Source organism: Bactrocera dorsalis, unplaced genomic scaffold, assembly GCF_023373825.1.
Source record: "Bactrocera dorsalis isolate Fly_Bdor unplaced genomic scaffold, ASM2337382v1 BdCtg018, whole genome shotgun sequence".
Taxonomy (NCBI): domain Eukaryota; kingdom Metazoa; phylum Arthropoda; class Insecta; order Diptera; family Tephritidae; genus Bactrocera; species Bactrocera dorsalis.
In genome coordinates, this window is record NW_026038069.1 from 127,608 (window position 1) to 155,589 (window position 27,982).

At 35.1% G+C, this 27,982-nt stretch overlaps 6 protein-coding genes across 9 annotated transcripts; 3 read left to right on the forward strand and 3 right to left on the reverse strand.

Moving 5' to 3' along the window:
- Positions 1-33: 33 nt before the first annotated feature.
- On the forward strand, positions 34-3,231 carry LOC105230230 (WD repeat-containing protein 3). The gene is made up of 3 exons (XM_011210879.4): positions 34-344; positions 411-2,260; positions 2,315-3,231. Exons 1-3 carry the CDS (start codon positions 187-189, stop codon positions 3,097-3,099), a joined length of 2,793 nt encoding a protein of 930 aa, XP_011209181.2. The 5' UTR covers positions 34-186; the 3' UTR covers positions 3,100-3,231.
- Positions 3,232-3,494: 263 nt separating this feature from the next.
- Positions 3,495-6,895, reverse strand: LOC105230229 (stabilizer of axonemal microtubules 1). Its single transcript, XM_011210878.2, has 4 exons — positions 5,800-6,895; positions 4,689-5,703; positions 4,152-4,617; positions 3,495-3,774 (listed from the first exon to the last, which is right to left on the reverse strand). The coding sequence occupies exons 1-4, from the start codon at positions 5,805-5,807 to the stop codon at positions 3,719-3,721; spliced, it is 1,545 nt and encodes a 514-aa protein (XP_011209180.1). The 5' UTR covers positions 5,808-6,895; the 3' UTR covers positions 3,495-3,718.
- A 272-nt stretch (positions 6,896-7,167) lies between these two features.
- On the reverse strand, positions 7,168-18,459 carry LOC125775267 (eukaryotic translation initiation factor 1A, Y-chromosomal). 2 transcript variants are annotated; one of them, XM_049461269.1, is made up of 3 exons: positions 18,341-18,459; positions 17,995-18,266; positions 7,168-7,616 (listed from the first exon to the last, which is right to left on the reverse strand). In XM_049461269.1, the coding sequence occupies exons 2-3, from the start codon at positions 18,196-18,198 to the stop codon at positions 7,374-7,376; spliced, it is 447 nt and encodes a 148-aa protein (XP_049317226.1). In that variant the 5' UTR covers positions 18,199-18,266; positions 18,341-18,459; the 3' UTR covers positions 7,168-7,373. The 2 variants fall into 2 exon arrangements, with proteins under 2 accessions (XP_049317226.1, XP_029407821.1); XM_029551961.2 differs by having other exon boundaries at positions 17,995-18,286; positions 18,341-18,451.
- LOC105230225 (lectizyme) lies at positions 10,623-12,077 on the forward strand. Its single transcript, XM_011210869.4, has one exon. The coding sequence runs from the start codon at positions 10,845-10,847 to the stop codon at positions 11,796-11,798; it is 954 nt and encodes a 317-aa protein (XP_011209171.2). The 5' UTR covers positions 10,623-10,844; the 3' UTR covers positions 11,799-12,077.
- A 371-nt stretch (positions 18,460-18,830) lies between the features above and the next one.
- LOC105230226 (mannose-1-phosphate guanyltransferase beta) lies at positions 18,831-21,405 on the forward strand. The gene is made up of 3 exons (XM_011210870.4): positions 18,831-19,552; positions 19,628-20,162; positions 20,623-21,405. Exons 1-3 carry the CDS (start codon positions 19,376-19,378, stop codon positions 21,021-21,023), a joined length of 1,113 nt encoding a protein of 370 aa, XP_011209172.1. The 5' UTR covers positions 18,831-19,375; the 3' UTR covers positions 21,024-21,405.
- A 355-nt stretch (positions 21,406-21,760) lies between these two features.
- On the reverse strand, positions 21,761-27,866 carry LOC105230228 (uncharacterized). Of its 3 annotated transcripts, none has more exons than XM_029551960.2 (4): positions 27,721-27,866; positions 26,389-27,106; positions 26,145-26,339; positions 21,761-25,561 (listed from the first exon to the last, which is right to left on the reverse strand). In XM_029551960.2, exons 2-4 carry the CDS (start codon positions 27,024-27,026, stop codon positions 24,661-24,663), a joined length of 1,734 nt encoding a protein of 577 aa, XP_029407820.2. In that variant the 5' UTR covers positions 27,027-27,106; positions 27,721-27,866; the 3' UTR covers positions 21,761-24,660. The 3 variants fall into 3 exon arrangements, with proteins under 3 accessions (XP_029407820.2, XP_049317225.1, XP_019847296.2); XM_049461268.1 differs by lacking the exon at positions 27,721-27,866 and adding an exon at positions 27,294-27,508; XM_019991737.3 differs by lacking the exon at positions 27,721-27,866 and adding an exon at positions 27,260-27,507.
- Positions 27,867-27,982: the final 116 nt, after the last annotated feature.

Sequence of the window (27,982 nt, forward strand, 5' to 3'; positions counted from 1 at the left end):
AACGTATTATAATAAACGTTCTCTGATATGTCACTTGCCGATAAAAACAAAACGAAAACGCAACTGATCACAACACGTGCAACCAATATCAGCAACATATTGAGCTCTTCCGTATTAAGTTCAATTAAAAATTAACTGTTGTAAAAATATTTTAAATAAAAGCAAGTGAACATTTATTGATTACCTATGGGATTGACGAAGCAGTATTTGGCATATCGGCCAGTTGACAGTTTCAATGTTATCAACAGTGGTCGGGCTAATGTAAATTTTGTTATCTACAATAAAACAGAGGGCCGATATGCACTTGCTGCAGCTGCTGAAAATGTAATTATTTGGGATTTAAGGTGAGGAATTGAGGGGATTGTATTAAAAAAAGTATATATAAATTTGTGATGTACATACTTTCACAGATTGGGGGAACGTGCGTTAACACTTCGTCGCGACAAGCAGGAAGTAACGGCATTGCGTGCTTCACCCGACCGCATACATGTTGCTGTGGGTTACGTTGATGGTGTTGTGGAACTTTTTGATTTGCGTGCTCCAGAGCAATCTATATGCTCGTTAGCGCTGCATAAAAGTGCTGTGTCTGTTCTGCGCTTTGATGATATGGGCATACGTTTGGTAAGCGGCAGTCTTGATACTGAATTGGTGGTTGTGGATATTGTTGAACAAGCCGGTCGACAACGACTTATAGGGCACAATGCGCCAGTAACAGATGCACACTTCTTACAACGTTTAGGAGAGCAAAACATTGTTATTAGCTGCTCAAAGGATACACAAATAAAATTCTGGAATTTAGAAACACAATTCTGCTTCAAAACAATTGTTGACAATCGTACTGAAGTTTGGGCTTTGGCATTAATCGGCGATATTATGGTTGCTGGCTGTGGTGAGAGCACAATGAATGTTTATCGACTTCGTCGACGTGATGATCCAAATCAGAATATTGAAAATGCTGTTGAGGGCTTAAGTATAGATGACGAAGATACAATAAGTCCTTTAACTGTAACAAACTGTGGTGTAATACAGCGCGCTGGGAAAGGACGTTGTATAAATTTAGTAACCGACCCAGCGGAGCGTGTTATTAGCTGTCACGGTACTAATGATCTTATCGAGAATTTTTACTTTTGCACAGCGGAGGAAGCTAAGGAGCGACTTTCAAAGCGTTTAAAAAAGGCTCGTAAAGCTGGGGAGTCAATGGATCATGATGGTAAAGTTAATGAAAATGCATTATCCAAAGGTTTAAGCCTGAGTGATGAAATAAAGCGTTTGGAAAGTATAAAAGTAAAACAGAAAATTAAATCAATCGACATTATACTTGGCGCACAAAACGAATTACGTGTACTTGTCGGTTTAGCTAATAACAGTTTACAACTCTACGCGCTTAACGCTTCTCTAAAGCACAAAGTATCAGAAGAAAGTTTGAAACAGTTACGTGCATTGACGCGAGTTGGGCATCAGTCTGAAGTGCGTTCTGTATGCTTCAGTAACGATTCTCTTGCAATTGGCTCGGGTGCGGGCGAATCATTTAAGTTTTGGAATCGCGAATCTATGCAATGTTTACGTACAATAGCCACCGATTACATATTATGCACCATTTTCGTGCCAGGCGATCGTTATGCTTTACTGGGCATGAAAAGCGGTAAATTGGTAATAGTAGATGTGGGTGCGGCGGATATTATTGAAGAGATACCAGCACACGAAAGTGAATTATGGTCTATCGCCCTGCTGCCCGATATGAAAGGTTGTGTAACTGGTAGCAGTGACACGACGGTTAAAATTTGGACTTTCGAGTTAGTTGATAATGTGGCTACAGATGGTAGTGATGAGGTGGATACAACACGACCAAAAGTACTCTCGCTCTTACATAGAAATACGCTCAAGCTGGAGGAGACGGTATTATGTGTGTGTGTTTCAGCGAATATGAAATATCTCGCGGTGGGCTTACTCGATGCAACAGTGAAGATTTTCTTCCTCGACACCTTCAAGTTTTATTTGTCGTTGTATGGCCACAAACTGCCAGTGCTCTGTCTTGATATCAGCTATGATTCCACATTGATAGCCACAGGCTCGGCTGATCGTAATATAAAAATTTGGGGTTTGGATTTCGGTGACTGCCACAGATCGCTGTTTGCGCATGACGACTCAGTAATGGCGCTGAAATTCATACCCAACACGCATATGTTGTTCAGTTGCGGCAAGGATGGTAAAGTAAAGCAATGGGACGCCGATTCATTCGAAAAGATTCTTACGCTGCCAGGTAAGATATGTCTATACTTGACAGCAACATAATTATTCTATTATTGTATTATAGGACATATTGGGGAGGCATACAGCTTGGCAGTTAGCCCGAATGGTCGTTACCTTGTGACAAGCGGTTCCGATCGTACTTTACGTCTATTTGAACGCACCGGTGAGCCGATAGTCTTACAAGATGTACAAGAGGAGGAGCGCGAAGAGCTAGAAAATCAACAACTCGCCACCGGTGAAGAAAGCGCAGTGCCCCAGCTACCTGGTTTAAAGTTGCCTTCAAGAAAAACTGTGGGCTCGGAAAAGGCTGCAGAATCAATGTTGGAGTGCCTGGAGATTTGCAAACAGTATGATGTGGAAGACGAAGAGGACAAACCGGAACTGCATCCACTAATGCGCGCGCTGCAAGTAACAAATCCCGACGATTTCCTTTTTACTACTTTAGCTCGTATACGTGCTTCGGATTTGGAGGAAGCGCTCTTGCTGCTGCCGTTTTCCAATGTGTGCGAGCTGCTTGAACGTCTGCCACGCCTAATCGACTGTCACAGCGATCAGATAGAATTGTTATGTAAAGTAACAATTTTCCTATTCAAAGTGCATATGAAACCGATAAGTGCAGCGAAAAATTTGAAACTGTTGCTTAGCGGTTTGGTGCGTGCACTACAGCGGGACGTCAGTGAAATGCGTGATACAATTGGCATGAATGTGCATTCACTGGCGCTGCTGCAACACAGAATTGAAGAACGCGAGGGCGTTGAACTTTTCCGTGAGGCGACGCAGGAGCGCAAAAAGCGCGACAAGAAACGGCGTGAGGCCACTAAGCGCCGTTTAGCCATTAAAATAACATGAAAAGCACAATATACTTACTTTAAGCTATAACGGAATGTTGATGAAGTACATACATATACATATATGCAGGTGTTGTAATTGTTTTATAGAGTATACTTATAATTTGGTAAATATAAAATTATGAAACATTTATTATTATGGCAACTATTTTCAATTACAATAATATGGTTTATATGTATATTTCTTCCGTCGTTTTAACAAGCGCGTGTCGTACAGTTTATATTAAATTGATATTTTTTTAATTTTTTCGCTTTGTCCGAGTTATTTTTAGGGTGTTTGAGTTGCTATTTACAATATTTCGAGTACTTTCTATTGTTTGTGTTTGTGATAGTATCTATTTATTAGTTAGGAATAGTTAAGAGAAGGTGCGATTGGCTATTGCTATATGTATGTATGTATATATATGAATCTATATACAGCGATCATTATGGTTTCAGCAAGCAAAAGTAGCACCGAGTGATTACTATAAGCGATCAATGTGGAAATGGCAAAATGTTAAATAATTTTACATTTGATAAGTTACAGTTAATGCGGTTACGAACAACAAAATTCGATGTGAGAAAATAAAACATAGCTATAAATTGAGTGCACATTTTAACAAAATAGAAAAGGCTTGGTGTCAATTGCAGATGCCTGCTTTGGGGGCGGAGGGTCCGCAGTTCGTATTGCAACAACCTGAAAAAGAGTAAATTTGTAGTTTAATTTTTTATACTTATGTATGTACATATGTGTGTAAGTCAATTAAAAATATATATTGCTGGGCTATGAAGAGGAAATAATCAACTGAGAAAAAGAAGAATTTCGCGATGACTAATAAGAGTTTTTGAATTAGTTATATTCTAATTTAATAAATAAATTTGCCTTTTTTCAATGGAGGCAGAAAATATGTATGTATGTACTTATATTCATTGTTTGATATTCCAACGATTTTCAAACATTTTTTATAGCATACTTTTAGGTGAAATTGACCATGTACAACAATGAATATAATTTAAAAATAGTGAAATTCAGAAAACGTTTACATCTAAAATAAATACGACAAGTACACTTACCTCCGCAACGTGAAAATGTACCAGGTGGTCCATAGCTGAGCTTCTGAATTGTACATTTCTCGATCGGCGCCGTTGGCTTGCAATAAGATGATTGATTCGCCCATGGCATGGGCTGTCGAGGTTGTGGACAATTTGGCAAATAACTAAGCTTATAAACCGTACAGTTTTCGACAGGCCCATCGGCGCGACACACACCCGGTCGAGGTCTAATCGGTTCTGGACGTCTAAATTCACACACATTCACAGGCATATACGAGAGTTTGTTGATGGTGCAGCGATCCATGCTGCCAGTTGCGCGACAAATGAGCGATTGTGGTCGTATGGGTGCCCGACGGCAAATGGGTTTCGGTACGAAATCATGCTTTTGTGTCGTCATATTGTAGAGAGGACCGCACGATTTCAGGCAATTCTCCTTGGGCCGAATTGGCTGAGTGCGTGCTACGCAACAATTAGGCTGGTATGAAAGCTGGAACAGAAATTGTTCAAAGACGCATATAGCAACGATATGTAATTTTAACTCAATTTTCATCAGCCCACCTTGTGTACAGTGCACTTTTCTAGAGATCCCGTTGGCATACATATACCCGGTATGGGACGTATCGGTTCTGGTCGACAGCAGCGCGAATCCACTGGCATATAGCTAAGTTTGTAGACTGTACAACCGTCGGTGCGATCACTACCCAAAGTTTTTATACTGTGCAACGGCATCACGGGAGCTGTACGTGCCGTACAACAATTTGGCAAGTAGCTAAGATTATACGTCGTGCAGAGATTTTCATAACGTGGCGGTACACATCGCACTTTTTCCGCCCATGGCATCGGCTCCTTTGGCAACGGACAAACCGGCAGGTAACTTAATTTCTGTACGGTACATTTCTCGCTGGGCCCGGTGGGTCGTTGTATGTTATATGTCTGCACTATTGGTTTGGGTGGTGGATTCCGGCATACATCCACCGGCATGTAAGATAATCTGTTGATTGTGCATCGCTCCAATGGGTCACACGGCTTGCATATGCCGTTTACTGGACGAATAGGTGTGCGTTTGCTATAACCCTTCGGTACAAAGTCATGTTTCTGTGAAGTCATCGCATAGAGTGGGCCACAAAATCGCAATCCATTGTCCGGTGGCCGAATTGGTGCCGCTCGTCCGGCTCCACAAGGTGGCAGGTATGACAACTTCTGCACCGTACACGATTCCATGCGACCGGTATTGGATGATATATTCGGACATGGTCGTATCGGTTTCGCGCGGTAACAATCGCCACAGTTCGCGAAATACGAACGTTTGTATATTGTATCCGTTTCAAGCGGCGCGGTCGAGCGCATAATGCACGACATCGGACGGATGGGTTGGGTACGTGGTGGCTGTTGATAGCAACAGCCCGCATAATCGCCGCAGTCGCAGCGGCAATTGCAGTCGCCCCCTGGCGGGCACGGTGTATAATCGACCGGTGCCTGACAAGGATCGCACTTGGGCGGGCAGTACTGATCGCAAGCCATGATCCCATCCCCAGCGCAACCGTTACCGGTGGGGCATTGGTTGGCAGCCGGGCTGCAGTTGAAGCATGAAATAATAAACAAAATATGAATACATATGAAAATACGTCACTAAAAAATATTTTTATTCATTCCATTGTTTATTACTTACTCGCACATTGGAATGAAGTTCCGGATTAGTTTTTAGAACTGCAGAACTATTGAGTGGTCGGGTCCAGAGTTACGAATTTTCTCTGTTTGATTACACAAAAACACGAAGGCGATTTAATTTTGATTGCTTAATTGCTCGAAAAAAGGAATTTTTGATAATATATAAAACAAAAAACACAGCGGACAAATTTGAAATTTTGTGAACGACAAAAACTGAAATGTGCTCGGTTTAAAGTCGAAAACTGAATTAAAAATCAAGTGATTGCTAAGCAAAGTAAACGATGCGGGGTGGTATTATTAAAAAAAAAATTACGTATTTGTTAAAGCAAGGATTTCTTTGCATTTCTTAACAAGGAAATATCAAGTACTACTTCTAAAGCACATTACGTATACGCAGTGGCAAAACGATTCTTCAAGGTATGAGGGTTTCCGATTGAAACATTTGAGTAACCGGAACGGAATCGGAAGGTTTTTATTCCGCCAAGGACTGTCAAACCGGTAGCATTCCTCCAAATTACTGCAGGAAGTTTTGCTACAACAACATAAAAGTTCTCTGGAGTTTCTGGGTGACGGTTTTGTTTCAAACAATTGTGAGAATATTGTTTTTGCAATTTACGGTCGACCAACATAGTACTTATGGTGATTTTTTGAAAAAAAAAAAAACAATTATGTTTACTTTTCCGTTTTATTTATTATTGTTTGTATTTCATTTAATAATACTTTAAACCTAACAAATTGTTTTTCGAATTTAATATATGCATAGTAGGTAATTTCTTTCTGATATCGTAATTGCAAATAATTTGGTTTACCTTTATTGGGAAATGGAGAACATTTTCGTTTTGGGCCTTAAAATATGTACACAAGTATGAGTGTATGTACATAAGAACTATGCTATTGCCGGGTACATTAATATACATAAGTATTACTGTTTTCATCATGTATTATTTTGAATTCGTAAATATCCATATGTGTGTAGGCATGTATGTATGTGTAATATGGTGTTATACACAATATAAAACACTAAAATAACAATAAACCAAAGATTTAAAAGTTTTATATATTTATTAAATCAACAAAGTCAAAAAAGTATCTTTCCAAAACTAAAAATAATTAAAAAAAAACTATTATACTCTGTAGCAACATGTTGCAAGAGTATAACAAACAAATCTTTAATTGTCAAGTGTTTCACTTGACTTAAACAAAATTTTGCAGTAATTTTGTCCAACTCTTCTAGAAGGAACACTTAAGAGTAGGTTAGATAAGGAACAATATCGTTTGCAGAAAACATTTTCCAAAATCACACTATAAAGTGTAGTTTAAAAATAAAAATCTTTTTAATTTGAAGAATATAAATAAAAAAAAAATGGTGTGTTGTAATTTCTTGGGTTTTTTGAATTTTTATATTTATTGTTATCGCTTTGTAATTAATTACTTCTATTTAAAGAGTGAATTAAATATATAATATTTTTGTTTCTTGATTTTTTTTTTTTAATGTGAAATGAAAACTTTTCAAACTTCCATTTTACTTAATTCTTCTTCTTTTTGATTTGAAGACTCGCGCTTATTTCTTGTTAATCATATATTGTCTACAGAATCAGCATCATCCTCAGAACTGATCTCATCACCGAATTCGATGTCTTCATCAAAACCATCTTCGACGAATGTAACTGTGTCGTTGATGCGTACCGATTCGGGGAATTCACCGTATGTTTTCAAATTTCTCGCCTCATCCGGTGTATATTTTAAGATGACATCAGCTTTTGAATCCTGATAATCACGTAGACCGACCAAAATGATGTCGCCCTGATTAATCCATACCTGAAGTAGACCAGAAAAATAATTGTTTTTGAATATATTTCTCGTTAAGCACTGTCAGTTATTATTATTATTATATTTAATGATAAAAATGTATTTCTAAAAAAGTTCTAGTAAAAATAATGTAATATATTAAATACTTAGTTATGTGTCTATATATTATATATTTAAATACTGCACATAAAAGTCAGAACGTACGCAAATAAATAACACTGCTACTCAAATAGTGCAGTGACCTACCGCAAAACTCAAATATTTGACTATTCGACAGTATACCATATATGTACGTACGTAAGTATGAAATTTATCAGTTGACAAACACAATGCTTATATACATACATATGTATAAGGGGTTGCACCATGAAAACGTATAATGATAATAAATTGCCTACCTCTGATATCAAATTTAGGTATGATCAAATATTGTATAATTTACTCACATGCCGAATTCGTGATATGATATTGTTATTAATGGCTAAAGAATTTATTTGCCTTTTCGTTTACGCATGACCAATGTTGGAAGTGGGAATAAATTTATAACAAATGTGATACCACTTTTTACTGAAAATTAATAAGCTGCGAAATTTGTGAAATTCTAAGTACTGAAGCGTCGTCACTAACGGAAGGAAAATTTTAATTAACGAGCTTTCCGCCAGCCGGCTAAATCAATATTTATATATAAACAATCGTACGTATTTTCTGAGTTAGTGACTCAACATAGAATTTGTTCTGAGATTATATTATACGAATTTCACAAGCCATACAAGACTACCCCAAATGATATTTCCACATACGTACATATGTACATATGTATGTATGCTACATATGCCCAATATTAGCTTTTGTAATTTTCTATTTTTTATTTGCGAAGGGTTTTTTATAGCTTCAGTGTAGTGAAGTTAATGCTTTTTCTTGTTTTTTTTTTGTTATCGGTGCATTTTCCAACTGTAAACGATATTTATTGGTTGTGATTAGGAAATTCATTATAAAAATAATTCCTCAATTTATACAAACATTGTAAACTCATATCTACTATTTGGTGGAAAATGTATTAATTACATTAATTAATTGTCATGGTGCAGCAACTTAAGCCGCAAGGCATCTCCCAATCGGCGTGAGCGGTGCTAAATGGCATCAAGAGCTGCCACTTCCTAATCTAGGGTGTTATGCGATTCCAGTGCCCATTGGATGGTTTTAAGTAAGCAGGCAAAGGCTCTGAGCTCTGACGTGGCGGACATAATCATTTTTTAAACCAGCTAAGACCCGACAGCTCACCGCGTTGAGCCAAGATGACTGAACCCAATAAAAACAACAAAACCAAACCAACAACGACCACCACAACAAGGTAGCAGACACGGGTAACGGCTGAGGACAACGATAATGACAACAACGTCAGCACCGCTGTCGGTTTGGGGAAAACCAGAAGAGCGAGCGCTGGCCAAAGATGATGACGATGACATATCCACATATCCTCATGCAGCGTCGCTCAGCAGGCGACAGCGCTGCGACTGTAACGAGCACCACCAAATCTCCCCCAGCAGACCCAGGGGGATTGCCTCTCTATCACCAGCCGACAATCCCGGCGGGCATGATGACCCTTGCAGGAAAGGCATGAGCGCTCAAATTCGTAATCAGGACACCTCCAAAACCCAACCGACCTTTTAGCACACCAGTCACAACTTCATCCTTCAGATTTGTTGAGTAATGTTATTTGAATAAATCGACTTGTGGTTGTTGTTCTTGAGCGAATTATTGCATTACAACCCTTGGCTGAATATAAGATCGGATTCAATCCGGTTACATAAAATCAACTAACAACAAACTCTTTCAACTACAATTGTAGAGATTATTTCAAATATGACTTACAAAATATAAAATTCATATACGAGTAAACATACATACATATGTAAATTAAAGTCAATATGTGGAAAAAATATACAATGCAGTTAGCAGGTCTTTTTGATTTTTTCTGATTATTATTTAAAATCAAGATTTATGACATGCGGTTATTTGATCGTACTTATCGGCAAACTTACCAAGATCTGCTTAGACGCAATAACAAAACTACTTAATACTCAAAAACATAAATGAAATAGCTAGTTAGTGCATAAATTGAACTCTTATAAATAGATAACTGCATATACAAAAATATTTACAAATAATTTACTTTAAATAAAAGAGACCATTAAACCAACAATGCTGAGCACAACTGCTGTAAAACACAATTAAAGGTATCTCAACTATTAGCACCTTCTCCATTAGCTAACACACGCGAGCCTGCGACAGTCTGCTGATAAGCAACCAATGTATATACATACATACATACATATGTACGTGAGGTTTCCAGTTATAACGTGAATGTATTGGGGAAATACCCAAGGTGGCACAAAGAAAAAAATCTCAAAATTACGCTATATTAGGAGTGGAAGGTTGTGGGAGGCCACAACTTGCGATGTGGAAACTCAATGATAAATTGTAAGAATTGTAAGTCGCACGCGTTTCATAAAATGTGGGGTCTTTATATTTGGTACGCTATGTCAATACATTGGAATTTGGTGAGTAAGCGCAAAGATAGGCGCCGTACATTCGCACTCACTCACAAAGAGGCGGTATATAGCTCATATAGTATGATACAAGTCATTAAACCTATATATGCGCAAAACCCTAAAATGTATTTGTTAATAAATGAAAAAATCAGTGGGCAAGCAGTTAGCAGCAGTCTTAATGGAGACGCGCGTTGATAAGATAAAAGGCCAGTCGTATGCGCAAACGCAGACGTCTCAGTTGACGTAGACCAACATCAAGCAAGCATCGCTGCCATTGTCCAAATGGCAACATGCTTAACAAAATCGGCCGACACAAATGCTTACGGTAGCGCCAACGTCGCAAAATTTTCACATGTTCGTACAAGACAACGTTATCTTATCACTAACGCAATGTCTCTGCCGGCTGCAGATGTGACTAGTTACCTATAAAATCTGCAAGCTCGGCGTCCGCGATGACAATACGCTGGCAGACCCGAACGTGAATGAAACTAATTGAAAAGCAGCAAAGCAAACAAGCTATCGGAATATATCTACTGATCGTACGAAACGCAAATTGTCGTCGCGCAGAGAAAATTGTGAAATTGTGCGCATTTAAATTGTAAACTGAAACTAAAAAAAAATCCGTGAACGCCACTTTAAAACGGAGAACTGTGTGTGGAATTGTATTGAGTTACAACAACAAACCATGTTAGCCTGTTGGAAATGTATTTTTCTAATATTATGTACAATATTCATACAAACAATGGTGGTTTTGAGTACAAATGCACCGTTGCCGGCTCGAAAAGCCCATATAGCCGGCATAAGTCCAAGGGCAACATTAGGACTTTTTGATAATCCATGTGGTAAAAAGGACAATAGCAAGGCATGGACCCAAAAACTATTGGCGAAACGCGAGGCGGTGCCACATTCGGCGCCCTATATCGTATCAATACAACGTATGACACCAGATGACGGCCTCGTACATTATTGCGCAGGCACCATAATTCACGAGAATTGGATACTAACAGCAGCACACTGCCTCACCTCAGATGAAACAGTGGAGAACTCCATCATTGTTGCCGGCTGTCATGATCTACGCGGCACCGAAGAAGGCGATTGTGTGCAGGTGCGTACAATTGATCATTTTGTGCGACACGAGCTCTATCTTGGAGGCATTAATCCATATGACATTGCGCTCATCTATACCAAACGACCGTTACAATTTACAGAGCATGTGCAACCGGCACATTTGCCAGAACAGGATGTGCTGCCAGAGGGTAGTGGTACACTTTATGGTTGGGGTAATATTTCCATGACACTGGTGCCCAATTATCCACATCGCTTGCAGGAAGCTGATATGCCCATATTGGATATGGAACTATGCGAACGGATATTAGCTGCCTCTGGTTTGCAACTGCACGAGACTAATTTGTGCACAGGTCCACTAAATGGAGGAGTCAGTATCTGTACAGCTGATTCAGGTGGCCCTCTGATGCAGCCTTGTTGTGATGGTTTCGAGGAAGGTTATACAGTTATTGGCATAGTATCGTGGGGTAAAATGCCTTGTGGCCAGAAAAATTCTCCATCTGTATTTGTGCGTGTTTCAGCGTTTACCCATTGGATTACTGATATTATCACGACGGTAACACAGTTCGAATAAACATAAGCGAATAATTAAGGAGAGAGAATTTGGAGAATGCTGTGTGTGAACTGAATGCCGATAACTGAACGGCCTGAAAACCGAAGACGCTGAGCGTCGAATTGGTGGAAAACAAAATCTCATGAATTTAGAATAGGAACTGTAGTATTTAAGAAGGTAGTGAAATGTATCTATAATATAGAACAACTATTATAATTATAAATTTGTAAAATATATTTAACTATTTTGATAAGGAAAAAAGGAAGAAAAAAGGAAAACATATAAACATACTCGAAAAAGTCATATAATAAAGAAGGAATAAAAATATTTATAATCACAAACAAACAAACAAGCATTTTTAAATTCATATGGGAGGGATACAAGCCATACATATTTATTTATGTTTGTTTGTTTGTAGCTAAATTATAATCCATATTAAGAGATTTAGAAAGTTCCATTTCCAAATGGAAAACAGCGCAAATTACATCAATTTTATGTATATTTGCTATAATATATACAATTAATATTTATTACCGAAAAAACAATTATATGTAGGAACATTATTTAGTATAAATAATTGAATTTTTAATTCAAGATCAAAACCAGCAACGAAGGTTGTTGGGAAATTTTATAACTCGCAACCATTTGAAATGTCTAACTAAGCCTTCCAATTGTGAAATATGCACCGAAATCATGATTTTACATAAAGATATCTCGAATTGGGGGCGCCGTGTTACTCATTCCCCAATGCTTATCGCGTGATTGACCAAAGTACAATTAATGGCAGAGCCAAGGTGTGCCTAGATAATGCTTCAGAATTCCATAACAAACATTTCATATTTAAAACAAGGAAAAACGTTAGCTTCGGATGAACCGAAGCAATAATCCCTTCACAGATGCATAAATAATATTTTGATTTTGATCGTTCAATTGTTATGGCAACTACAAGCCATAGTAGTTAAATTTCTTCGGAGATTGTACCATTGTTCTTAATAATTATCTATGCCAAATTTTTGAAAAAATCTCGTCGAATAAACAATTTGTCATAAGAGGACTGGATTTTGATGGATTAGTTTGAATAACAGCTATATGCTATTCTGGCGATCTGAACAATTTCTTTGAAGATACTATTGTTGCCTTGGGCAAAAACTTTTCATGAAGATAGATTTTCATGCAAACACATATGTACATATGTATGTATGTATATATAACGGCCTAAAACGGCGATACCGACAGATGAGCATCTTCTTGTTAAAAACTTCTTTGCAAACTTTATATACGCACCCTAAACAGAAGAGCATTGTCAAAAAATAAGCCTTACAGTAGCGCAAATTTATACACATATACTATATTTATCTATCGATGACTTTTAAATTTTTGTAGAGATAATGAAGTAATAAAAAAACAGTAAGTGAGCAAAGAATTATGGCTAAATCCAACCATTAGTTATTAAAAATTGCAATTTTTGTTTTTATAAAATAAACAAAAAAATCAACTAATTTTGTTCAGGTAAGAACATTTTTTGTAATAAATTAATCCGACGAAATGGATAAAATCAAATAATTTATAAAATCTATAGCATGGCGTGAGAAGGATTTCTTTCTTGAAGATACTGTCTGTTGAATTATCAATGTAGCGTGGAAAATAAAAGGATTTTCATTAGGGCTCTACAAAAGCAAACCGATAGGGACAGCAAACGACGTCATATTTTTCTCTACTCTTTTGTCATTTCTCTTCAGTAAGATTTGTCACATCATCATGGAAAGATATACGATCCAACGAGTCGAAAATTTACTACCAAAATTCGGAGTCAGTGGCCTCAAACTTGAAAACGGCGTTTTTCAATAAGAGTTTTTTTTTTTTAAATAAAACAAAAACGGTTTGAGATATCAATGAAATTCTACATTCCTGTGAAAGTACTTTCGTACGTACTCCATGAGTCGCCATTTCATTCCGAAAATATTTCGGTTTAGTGCGGGTTATAGGCCGGTGGCTTCATTGGGCCGTATTTCTTCGGTAATGATAGAGACCAGCACGTTACTGTGAATGGGAATCGCTACCGCTCAATGATAAGCGAATATTTTTGGCCCGAATTGGATGATATGGACTTGGACAATATGTGGTTCCAACAAGACGGCTCCACAAGCCACACACCGAATATCACAATCGATTTAAAGAAAACCAAATTTGGTGAACGTGTTATCTCACGTAATGGTGCAGTCAATTGGCCGCCTTCGTCGTGTGATTTGACGCCGTTAGACTATCTTTGGAGCTACGTCAAGCCTATAGTCTATGCCAATAAGGCAGCGACGATTGACGAACTTCGTACGAATATCGAACGTGAAATTCCAGCAGTATCGGTCGATTTATGCTTGAAAACCGTCGAATATTGGGCTCAGCGTCTAGACTTCTGCAAACGTGCCCGTCGTGGACATGCAAAAGAAATTCCATACATAATGGCATCGAATGTACTTTCATAGAAATAAAAAATTTCAGTGATATCCCAAACAGTTTTTGTTTAATTAAAAAAACTTTTGTAGCGCTCTTATGAAAAACCCTATACATGCGTGGAATTATAACCTTGACGTTGGACATACCTGTTTAAGACCTACATCTTACCATATATTGTTTACAAAGTCATACATTTCTTTTATATTTATCTTTTGGAGCGGAAGTGTGTGATTCATGTCTATGATTTGCGTACTTTTTGAGCATTCTAATTTGGCTTACGTAAATTGCTTCTTCAAACAAAATTTTAAGATTTCTGGAATCACATATATGAAAACAGCTGATATACACATATTCTGACTTGTCAAGTTAACAAGCGTGATTCTTATGAAAGAATATACATTTCAAATTATAAAAACGATAAAATTCCGTTACATTTACTGCCTGCCTTTTCTATGACCTACTTTTATATTTTCCGCAAAAACATTTATTTAAATAGTAGTGCTAGCCGTTAATTGTAAATAAATAAAAAAATATTTTTAGATAGATATGATAAATAAATATATTTAAGTGATTTATTTTTTCATTATCTTTCTTTTTTAGTGGGTAGAGGAAAAATTGTTCTATTTATTGAGAAGCGATAATTGATATGATGCCAAAGCTAAGGAAACAAGACAGGTGGTCCTGGGATTCGAATTATAGGATAGAGCTTACCAATGATATACAATGCCCTACAATACAATGATAAAGCAGAGAATCGTAGGGAAAATGTAATAAAATCAATATTATAGGATAGACAAGATTATATATTACGATATTTGAAAATCTTTGCTTCTTATAGGAGTAGCATGATCCAGAAAGTATATCCACTACCCCAAACACATATCATTCCGGGTACACTAGCAAACTTTTTAAACATTTAGGTCTCAGCATTATAGTATGGTCTTGCTTTCCCCTCCAATGTGTTGGTTCTACATATTTGATTTATGGCATCATGGACTGAACGGGGTATGTAAATGTTTATAATTATGTTATCATTTACCTCGGAAATGTTTATAAAAAGGACGTTTGAACAAGATAACGAGTAAAACGCGTCGTAGGAACAGAAAATTCATCAAGTAAAACGCAACTTTGGCTTGTGGTCAAGGGAAGTCTGGTCTCAAATATCCATAAGAGGTCAGGACCTAATACACCCATGCAACGTCGGTGTATAGATGTATTTTTAAATGTTATTGAATTCGTAGTTTGTAATTTTAACTTTATTCTTTTGTTTTATAGTAAGAATCCACCGGCCCTACAATCTTCATGAACACAGTTGTATGTAATATATATGCGCAGCAACGAGTAATAAATTTTTGTTCATAATCGGGTATTAATCCGTTACTCAGTCTGATTCTGTCAGTTCGAATCATGTTCACAAATCGAACCGTTTGTCTTCAAATCAGCGATAGAGAACAACTTTGTCGCACGAGCGATTAGCTTATACATGATTTGTTTATGAACGTTCGCATTAGCAGAAAATACCCGAAATGATACATACTCACGCTTCATTGATTGAAATGATCGACAGTGTTGGGTTTGTATATCATCCTCTAAACACTGATTTACTCGTGCACTTCTGTTCTATTTCAAAAACATATCTTATGTATATACATATGTTATTCGATGGAATTTCCATTGTTTACACATCGAAAATTTGTAACATTTTCAAATCTGATACATTTTTTGCCACACATGATTCAAATCAATCCAGTAGAAAATTGTTGTTGCTTGCTGTACTCGTAGATTTACTCGTAGTTTACCCGCAGTTTCACATCGATTCAAACAATCGTCGCAACGCTATGAACTGACATGATACGATTTGACGCTGGCGGGTACTCGAATTGATCAACAATGTTGTCTATGATGAACTGAATTGATTTGATTGTGTTTTTGGCACGAGTGTTTATTGTGATTTAATCATACTCGTTGAAGCTCTCTGATGCGTACCCACAATATACTTCAACTTGTAAGCCTTTTAGATAAAGGATGAACTTATTTCAATTGCTATACAAATGTAAATATTTTATTTGATAAAATTATTAAATAAACAATCAAATTACTGGAGCACTTACGTACATATGAGCTTATCGACTGTCTATTTTAAACAAATATGAATTTCATTTGCCAGTTATGTGATATGATAATATGAAATATTACATAATTACGTAATTTTTATAAATTAGTAGTCTTTCAATTAAATTAAAGGAATGATGATTATTTTATAGCACTAAACGTTTCCGAATTTTATTTAGTGTTTAGGAAAGGCAGATTAGCGGATCAATCAGATTTATGTATGACTAAATAATTTGGTTTATCTTTTTGAAATCTCAAAGCTACAAGTACATCTTGTCTTTTAACTTGTATTATTAAGAAAGAGGGATTTTATTACTTGTCTTAAATTAATACATAATATCTCAGGAATCTTGTGTATAAATTTCAAGTTAAAGCGTTTTTCTTACAAGTCGGGGACCCTCATAACTTTAAAGCTACGCCACCGATCCTTTTCAGTTTTGAATACTATTTCTACAAATATTTTATTTTTTCAGTTTTCCCAAAAAACGAATATTTCAAATTTCACAAAACAATCTCAGCGTTGCCTGGGAAAATTATTATCTAACGAATGGACCTTGGATTTTCGATTTCAGAAGATGCAGCATCAAGTTATGAGCGGCATCGTAACGCATTTTTTTCCGACACACATTTGAATAAATTATGACATTGCAGTATTTTTATTTCCTTGTAAAAGTTTTACATATTCTTCTTGGAATGTCATATTTTAATTTGACATCGGTTTTAAGAAATTAAAGAAATTTCACTAAAATATGACTGTTTTTGTACGAACTAATCCTACTCCCCTTACCTGGCTGTTACACGATCAGGAAATTGCTTTCAAGTTGCAATACACCCACACATTTCTACTACCACACACTATTTTTCGGACTTGAACACAGTTTTGATGTAAACTTTTCCATTCCATCACATAGTTTTGCAAACAAATGAAATGTAATAGTCGAAAATATGAATATTTCTTTATATTCTTGAATTGAAGCTATATATTATTGATTATCACAGCTGTCAATTTAAATCAATTAAGACTAGTAGTTTGTGTGATTAACCGAAAGCAAGTTCGTGATCGTGTAACTGCAGAGTTAAAATAAAATAGAAGTGCTTCGCTTGAGAAACAGCTGATTCAAAGTTTCGAATGAATACATGACACTCCAAAAGAAACAAGATTTTTGGTAATATAAATGTATAATATATATATATGAGCACTCTTTGCAACTTTATACATGTCGCCGTAGTTCTTAAAATTTAATCCCAAACTGAAATTGCAACGCAATAAGTTTTTAACAAATTTTGCTTTTTTTGCAAGACGGGTTGGGACTGTTAATGAGGTTCGCAAGTATGAACTTATTGCATTTCAATAAATATATTTTCTTTGTTATATTGCACTTTTTTATTAATATGTACGAAAGTACGTATATACAATAAAAATAAACTCAATGTTTATATTGTGTAAACATGTTAAAATAACAAGAACCACATACACTATCACTTTAAATGAGACTTGCATTCAAAACATTCTCCGAGTGCTAGACGATCAATGTATTCAGTTATTTCACTAAACATTTTTTTTTTAATTTAAGCACATTTTCATTGTTGCACACACATTTAAGACAAGAGCAAGTTCCTCCCCAACCCCACACCTTTTTTCTTCTTAACCTACCTTCTTTCTGAGTTTCCCCCGAATGTGACACAAACGTTTCACTCCGTCAAAACATGTTGCCTCAAGTCGACCATTGCCCAGCATTTTGGTGACTTGTGCATATTCTTGCTGATCCTCCTTGAAAATCAATTCACGTTTTTCGAATTCATTTTCGTTCTTTCCACGACGACGATTTTTACCTCCTTTTCCCTTATTTTTAGGCATTTTGCTGCTGTTGTTAGGCTTACTCCTCTTTTACTTTTATTGGTGGTAATGCACTTTCAATTTAGGATCTACGGAAAATTTGCAAATTCTTTATATATTTAATGTACCAGATTTACTCATAAAATGTTGAAAATTTACTTACGAAAATGCTTGAAAACGTCGTCACGAACTTTTTCGCTTCGAGTCTTTCGACAGAAAGGAAAGAGCAATTGTGATGTATTTCGATGCTGACAGTCAGCGCACCTGTAACGTAGGAGCAAGTGAAAAGAATAGTGTTTAAAAATCTTGCAGAATGTTATAAATAAAGATGGCTGCGCTATGATATGGGTGAAACAGAGATACATATATGAGATAATGGGTAATTGATTTACAAGGTTGCATTGTGTGCCGTCCATATCAAATATGTGCAATTTGCATAAAATAGCAAAAGCAATGAAATTATGTTAGCAATTAAAATGAAGTTAAAAATATAAAATAAAAAAATACCTTTTATTTCTTTTATCTCTTTTCTTCCTGTGAAACTTTAAAATTTTTAAGTGAAATAGCAAGTAAATATATTTATGGACCTTTCTTTGTTATAGTATGTCTAGAGTGCTGTAAAGTCATTTGGAATACCGAAAACTGATTTCATTTTCGCTTCTGCTTATCTGAATGCAACCCTGTGGCGATGTAGCACAGTTTGTTTTTCGGCTATTAAAAACAAGACATTATTAAATAAAAAGTGCAATATTTTAACGAAAAACAAAGTAATTCTACATTTGTAATTATTTATTTATGAGTTTGTGAAACTTATAATGTTATAGCATATAAACCACACAATTGTATTGATCGTCGACGTCACCTGATATTACTGGCCACGGCCTACGAAAAGGGAGAAAAACAAACAACAAAAGCCGTGAACTAAACAAAAAAAGGTGGAATACAATTGATGAAAACTTTAAAATTTCTTATCAGTGCGTGGCGTATCTGATAACTGTCTTACCAATTTATAAAGTGAGTTTAAAAACTTGTAATAAAATAGTATATCTTTTGACCTGGTTTTGTAAGAGGAGCATTATCGTTGGTTATTCGTACCAAGAAGAAATCAAATATAAGAAAGTGTGACGTGTCATAAATAATTGCGATACTCAATAACAGTATCTAAAAGACATTTCATTAATTTTTAATCTCTATAAAAATGTGTGGCACAAATTCGGCAAGTACAAAAGGCACACGCGCCCTTATTCTCGTTGGTGGCTACGGAACACGACTCCGTCCTTTGACACTTAGTACACCAAAACCACTCGTAGAGTTTGCGAATAAACCCATTTTATTGCATCAGCTTGAAGCTTTAGTTAGTGTCGGATGTAGGCAGGTTGGTATATCACTAACATATAAATTTTCATGTTTGTAGCTAATTTTTTTAACTAATTTATATACCTGTATACAGGTTATACTTGCTGTTTCCTACCGCGCTGAGCAAATGGAAAAGGAATTAAAACAGGAGGCAGAAAAATTAGGCGTTAATTTAATATTTTCACATGAAAACGAACCCCTTGGGACGGCGGGACCACTGGCATTAGCGAAAGACATTCTCAGTTCCAGCAATGAACCCTTTTATGTGCTAAACTCGGATGTGATTTGTGATTTCCCATTTAAACAATTAGAACAATTCCACAAAAACCATGGCAAAGAGGGCACAATCGTTGTTACAAAAGTCGAAGAGCCGTCCAAATACGGCGTAGTGCTGTACGACGAACAAGGCCGCATTGAAAATTTCATTGAGAAACCACAAGAATTTGTAAGCAACAAAATTAATGCCGGTATATATATATTTAATCCCTCCGTGCTGGATCGCATAGAAGTTAAGCCAACATCAATTGAAAAGGAAGTTTTTCCCGTTATGGCTGATGAGGGACAACTGTACGCAATGGAATTGCCTGGTTTTTGGATGGATATAGGACAACCTAAAGATTTCCTAACAGGTGAGAAGATCACAATCAAATGACACGTATGCATTACCGCATTCTGCAGTCATTAGTCAGAGAGATAAGGTGTTTTTTGTTTTATTTTAAGAACAAATTTGCTAGTAATGTCTGAAAGTATGTTTCTTTTCCGCTTTCTGAAGGGAATAAAGCTTATCAATTTCATTCATGACCACATGATATTGAACCAGTAGCTATTTGTATTGATTGATTAAAGGCGGTAAAAGTTGAACATTCAAAAGATAACGCTATATAGGAAGCTACAAATATTATTTTCATTTATCTGCTTCCATCCGAAGTATTAAAAACGTTTAGCACTTTAAAGTGCCTAATTGGAAATCCCAGTAAATAATAATTCAAAAGTTATTTCATGCGCGCACATACACACAGATAAAAGTATTTCGTTTTTAGGGCATCTTAATATCCATCACGTAATAATGATTATGTTTTTATTTTGTAGGCATGTGCCTTTATTTAACATCATTACGGCAAAAGCAATCATCCAAACTTTATACCGGACCCGGAGTAGTGGGAAATGTTTTAGTGGATCCAACAGCAAAAATTGGCGAAGGCTGTCGTATTGGACCAAATGTTACTATCGGCCCAGATGTAGTAATTGAAGATGGCGTTTGTATTAAGCGTTCAACGATTCTCACAGGTGCTATAGTTAAGTCACACTCATGGTTGGATTCCTGCATTGTTGGTTGGCGTTCGGTTGTAGGCCGTTGGGTACGTTTAGAGGGTATAACCGTGCTCGGTGAAGATGTTATTGTGAAGGATGAAATCTACATAAACGGTGGGCAGGTACTGCCTCATAAAAGTATAGCCGCTAGTGTGCCAGAACCTCAGATAATAATGTAAATGTTTGATAATGCTATTTTACAGTTATTGCCTGTAATATAAATAGGTATTAGTGAAAGTTTTCTATGATTTGTTCTTAAATATGCCACGATTGGTCATTGTCTTTAAATGAGCGACATTTTGAATTTGATTTATTTGACATTTCCATTTATATTTTTTTAATTTGTAAGCGTACATACAAAAATGTATGTGAAATTCACGAGTGGCTCCAAAAACAGTTTAAAATTAATGACGAGTAATGTTTATAATGTGACTCATAGATATGTGCACACAACTAGTAACTATGTACGTGCTAAATAATGCTAAATGTACGCTCAAGCATGTTATTCTTAATATAACTTTTTTTACAAATAAACTTTTATTATATATGAAATAATATTAATTGCTATCAAGTACGCAATATAAAATAACTTATGGGCCTGAAAAATATAAAATTCTAAATAGTATTTATTTTTTATTGAAAAATAAAAATTATTAAAATTGTAAACATATTAAAAAATGTGTTTTAGTTACTACTGTTATGTATATAACATTTACCGTACAAATAGCAGGTATATATTTCGATTCCATATGAAATTGTTACTGTCGATCAGTCAGACATTGGTGAATAAACATAATTGTTTGTTTCGCATTCAACGCAAAACGCACTAATTGTTTGTTCTTATGCACTGAAAACGAAGTAGGCACCTAAACAGTGTATTTGAGCGTTTGCTGCCTAGATTAAACAATTAAAACACTGTATTTTTTATCATAGATTTTATTAAGTTTATAATTTATATGTAGTAATTGCAATTCAAATTGTAATTATAGGTAATTGTGGTATTTTGTTTACAATTTCTGTAATATTTCTTCATATTTGTTATTGTAGTTGCTAAATATATTATGTATGTATGTAATACGTTACGCTAAGTTTTATTATATTTTTTGTTAATCTTCAAATTACATGTCATTCATATTTTGTTGGCTTATAATATTCTTGTTTCATATTACTGACTTGTTCTCTCCGCACATTGCATTCTCCAATTAATCAGAACACTTTTCATATACAGTTTCATTTGTTTAGAAATTGATTATTCCTACATTTTCGCACGCCTTATATAGATTCTCCTTATTCGAAAGTTAGTGTATGTCAGCATGTTTGCAATAAAAAGTTTAAATATCACAACACACATGTTTCTGCATTTATTTTTGTTCTTATGTAGTATTACAAGCGTTTCATTGGTTTGCTTTTGTGTGTAATAAAGTGTTAAATTTTCTTTTGAATGTTTATTTAAAGACGTTCACACCAACTACTACACTTAAAACAACGCATGAACGCCACTTAAATTAATAATTTTAAACATATGTACTGTAGTACATATGTATACATTGGTATTTTATTTTTAAGAAATTAAACGTTAAAAATTATTGTTGTTACTCATACATACATATATAATAATAAAAAAACTAAGTAGTTAATTTCAGACAAAATAAAAGTGGATTTTTACCTAATGGCTGCTTTTCAACTATAGCAGAGCATGTATGTAAATGTGGCAAAATCGTTATAACTAAATGAGGTCTGTTTATATATAACTATAAACATTAGGGTGTCCGTTAATTCTCAAGTTGATTGCTTGTTCTTTTTTTGCACGCTTTCCCTAAAGATTCCGTTTTTGCCTAAAAATAAAGGATTTACTGTCAAACAAGCTCTTTATTTCAAATTTAAAGCTTGCCTAAATCCTATTTCTTGTAACATGAAATTTTTTGAAATTTGCATTAAGCAAGTGCCCTGTATGAGTATAGTACATTTGATGCATAACTTTAACTCCGTAAACTTTTTAATGGAACGTTTTTAGAAAAAGCAAATCATTCAGATCAACTTGGAAATAACGGACATTATAATAAACATACATACATACAAATATTTGATACACATTACTTAATTTTTGTTATTTTTTAGATGCATTACACAATATTACATCTGGAGTGTTGATCTGCACATTGGCAGTTTATTATTCCTTCTTCAAATCTAAATATTATAAAATGTTTTAATTGGTTATTGTTTATAATACTTATTTGTTGAGTGCACTTCCCATCAAACAGCATACGATTACGTAATAACTAATTCATACAAACATAAATCAATACAATAATGAAGAACGTACAAATATGAAACATAGGCTGAGTGAATAGGACGCATAAGTAACCGCAGACGCGAACACAAAAGCGCATAGAAGCTTTTATATTATCAAGTATTACAAGTATTGGTGTTAGTTTTGAAATATGTGATACATATATTACAATCTTTATATAAATTAAAGAAAGTATATGAATAAACTGAATTAAATTTGAGTATTTTTATCAAATTATTATGGAGTGCTTGTTGTACATTTACATACAATTTTTATTTAAATAAATTATGCTTAAGTTTCTTCTTTATATTTATAGAATGCTGCAATTGATATTCTATTGAGCTAAATCAATTCTGAGAAAATTTACCCAATTCTTTGTTCAATTAAAAAATATATGCATGTACATACATATATATTCTGAGATTCTAAACTTTTTCACATACTTTGTTGATTCTCAACTAATAATGCACATAAAATAAATTTAAATGATTAATTTTTTTGAGAAATTACAGTGAATTTGAGTTTATTTCTATTTTGGTAGGCAAATTTTATACCCTTTTCTTGTCAATAATAAATAAAATAATAACCCATCGTGAAATCATGAAATGATAAATTTTTACACTTGTTTAAAAAAAAATTGTTGTTGGATTACATATAAAAAGGAGTTTGGGCAATTACAATTCTCAACGTCATGTTTTGGGTTCGTCATAACGTATAACTTTATGAGACTATAAGAAACCCCTATATATAATATGTATGTTTATAAAACTTGTGTCGGAAATTTACTAATATTAGCAAAGGCATAAAAGGAAATGCGCAATCTCTTATTAGGATAGAAAGTACACGATTTTTTTTTTCACTGGTATCAAACTATTTGAAACAAAAAACATAGGTATTTGAGAAACAATTCAAAACAAAGTGGGAAAAAGCACACAATGAATCACAATTTTTTTTTTTGAATTTTCACCAAATTCGTTAGTTTAATTTGTTGAGAAAAAGTAAAAAAAAATATATATTTTGTGTAAAAATTACAACTATAATTACTATACATCCCACTATATAACATACATACATACATATTAGGCCTCACTCTTCCAATTGGATTTGTATCAAAAATAAGACTTAAGTGATTCATTTATGATTTATTACAGATAAAATAAAAATAGTAGTGCATAAATTCTTACTACAAATGGTAGTAGATTATAGTGTTTATCCACTATCACAATGAGCCAGTAGGAATCAGTGAGCTAACTGTGCAATTTACAGTTTTAGTAAAAAACATTTTATGTCACGTTTAAAAAGGAGAAAAAGAAATCAATCATTTGAAAACAATACAATTTTGACGCATGAAAAAGCAATAGCTCTTAATTACTGGCATACCTTTGCGATCTTGCTTCATATTTCCAGTGCACTCATATTTCCAGTCCTTTACACAGTGATAGTATAATCATATACAATGCACAATAGCCACAAAAAAATATTCCATATTCTTGTTGGTTTTTAAATATGCTGCCATTTAACATGGCTTAGACAATAAGCTGTGAGTTGCCGTCCATCATTTGCATCAGTTCTTTCCGACGTGAACGTGTCATTGGCGGCGAAAAGGTATCGACAGAACGTTGCTGCGTGTAACGTGTATTACGTTTCCTAAGCGTAATACGTTTAACAGTGCCTATTGTCAAAAGCTCGTTGTTGCCATCTTTTGAAAGTCTAGCACTTTTGCGCAATGGTGGTATAATGCTTGCCTCGGTCGAACTAGTTTTTCTCAACTCATGTAATTCCGATCCAACAACTTCATTTGCCGCACATAGTTCATCAACATGTTTCCGTTTACGTTGCTGGTATTTTGTCTCTACAGCAGGGCTTTCATCAACATTAGTAGTGACTTTACTTTTGCTTGTTTGAAGATTCCTTTTGACATTTTGTGTAGCGTTTTTGTCCTGCGCAAACGCTACAATGTTGATTACATTTGATTTGGAGGTATTACGCTTGCCTTTCTTGGAATCTACTTGTACGGAAATAGCGGCCGTTCTTTTTTTGTCTTTAACTGCATTGGTTGCCTTGCTGGTAGTTATGGGATTAGCTTTTGCGGTGGCTGTTCGACTTTTCTTCACAATCAGCTCAGTGGGTAAATTTAGTTTATTTACTTGCACAAATGACGGTTTGCGACTGCGTAATAAAAGTTGCGTCAATGGCAAACTGATTGGCGATTTGCGTAACTGTTGCATTTTCAAAGCTAGCGCCGCATTTGTACGGCCACGACGTGCCGTGTGCCGTGATTTATACTGATCCTTCTTTTTAGCAGATTTGTGTGGTTTTTCACACGGTGTTTGACGTATATTGACCAGAGTCTTCATTTGTGCGACCAGACGAACGAATGCAGATTGATGCGATGGTGCAGTTATGATCGTACTCAATAAGGTAGAACTGCAATCGAAATGTTTAAATTAGTAAATAGCTTATACGAAATTTAATTGCCCTTTTTCTCACTTTGCAATAGTGAATTTTGACGTTACAGAAATTAAATGCAATTTTAAACGATAAATTTTCACAAAAAAATACAGCGAAAGAAATTTCTGGCAGAGTAACTGAAAAATTTTACAAATTTACAGAAAAATTCAAGGAACACTGAGGTTTTGTGATCTGTAGTTGTAATAGTTGTAGGTACTTTAATTGTAAAGTTGAATTCAGGTATAATTTTATTTTATAAAAAAAAGCCATAGAACCATAAATTTCATATAAAAAATTTCAGCGGAAGCAAAATTTCATAACATTGTGGTGATATGTTCTTCCAATGTATTGTGATGAGAATACACTAAAAACCGCATGATACATACATACATATATAACATTAAAACTGGTTTTATTATTTTCAACTAACATCGCCATTCAATCACTTGCTGCCTATTTCTTTCATAGTTTTTTTGTTTGAAATGCAACGTAAAAACTAAGTTAACGAATGTGCATTTGATAAAAAAATTATCTAAATTATTCGTAAGTATATATTTACCTTGGATTTGGCTTGAAAAGATGATATTTGTGCGGATGTTTTGTATCCTCCACCCCCATGGCTTCGTCTTCTTGCTCACCTTCACTGCTATCTTCAACCAACTTCGAACAATCATCACAGTTCAAGTTTTTAATATTCGTTGCTAAACATGCTACGGGAATTTTTATAGATGCACCGCCTCGTGACTTGCTACCACTAAAATTGAAAATTAGTAGAAGAAATTATAAGTACACATACAACTTACCACTTCCAACGTAAAGTTGGTGCTGGCAAAATTGGCTTGAAATGGCACATCTCTTTATTGATACTGTCCGTGCTGCTGGTCTCTTGGCGCTCTTGTGGGTAGCGATGTATTTTGGTGGGCGGGACGGTATTCAGCTTTAGTGATTTGGAAGTGTTTGCTGCAATTGACGTCCTCACAATTGCACAACTTGATGTTGAGGGAGCTACAGACAAATCTGTAGTATAAATAGACTTACCAACTAAAGTAGTTCTTGCTGGAACTGATGCGACAGCTGATGATGCATGAATAGGTTTTATAGTGCCAACAACAGAGGAGTTTATATTAATTTTGTTGTTGTTGTTGCGAAAGCTAATGCTTGATGTATTGGTGGTTGTGTTAATAGGATTGGTGGTATTACTGATAAGCGCTTTCTGCACAGTATCTTTTAAAAATTCAGTGCCACGATTGAGTCGTACTTGGATTGTTTTCATTAGCGTGGCGGCTGTGTTACTGCTGTTGTTGCTGTTAGTAGTCGATGCAGTTGAGTTGTTGATGGTGCTCTTTGGTGTTGCAGATGAGTTAATAAGACATGTCTTCTTGGGCGCACTACTGCCGAGAAGAGAATACGTCGTTGTTTGCCCTGGTGTTGCGACCAGCATTATGGTGTTGTATTAGAGGAGTTGCGTTTATAAATGATGTGTAAGTACATGCCAGAAATAAAGAGTCAATACTACTGTAACTGTGTAAAAAAAAGAGTGAAAACAAAGTATTTATACAATATGTAATTCGTATTTTCAAAATATTAATTGTGAAAGATCAATTTTGTTATGCGAAACGCTAGTATTCATAAGCATATAAGCGACAAATACAATTACACTCCTCACACTCGTACCATTCAATTTACACGATATGTCCACCCTCTCTACCTTTGTGAAAATTTTCACATCACTTAAAAACTTTTTTTTAAGTCACACTAAATTTTCTTTGGTCTGCTTAATATCCCATAGTTCTTAATAGCCGGCTGCCTTTGGATGTTTCAACGTATGCAACTCATTTTATTACACAAATATCTAATAGCTAATTTTTCATTCATAAACACCAGCTATTAGTAGTTTACGTAGAAGCCGATTTTTTACAATTCCACTATCTTTTACTATTTACTATACTCTCTACGACTCTTTACTACCATTTCGAGTAATTCTCCTTCTTCCTATAGGAAGGCAAAAAGACTCCTTTCAATCCGATAAATGATTGTGTCGATTCTTTCCTCACACACTGAGTCTGAAGTTCTTAATACTCACATATTCCCACAACTAATTATTACTTCCAATTAAAATAAAATTTTCATATTACCTGTGCTTTATTCTATATATTCCGATACCAATTTTTTCACTAATTTGTTTATGAATTTATTTACATTTGTTTTAAAACACTTTGTTAGCGGCTATTCTTCGTACACTTTTCGCATATTATGCGAGTGCGGCCAAACAGAAAAACAAGCGGTGTTGCCGGAGTGCCGAATTATAAGCAAATTAATAATCTTAAGATAATTATTTTCTTATTTAAGTCGCTAGTCGAATGTCTGTGTGGCTTGACAAAGCAAAATTAGCTATAA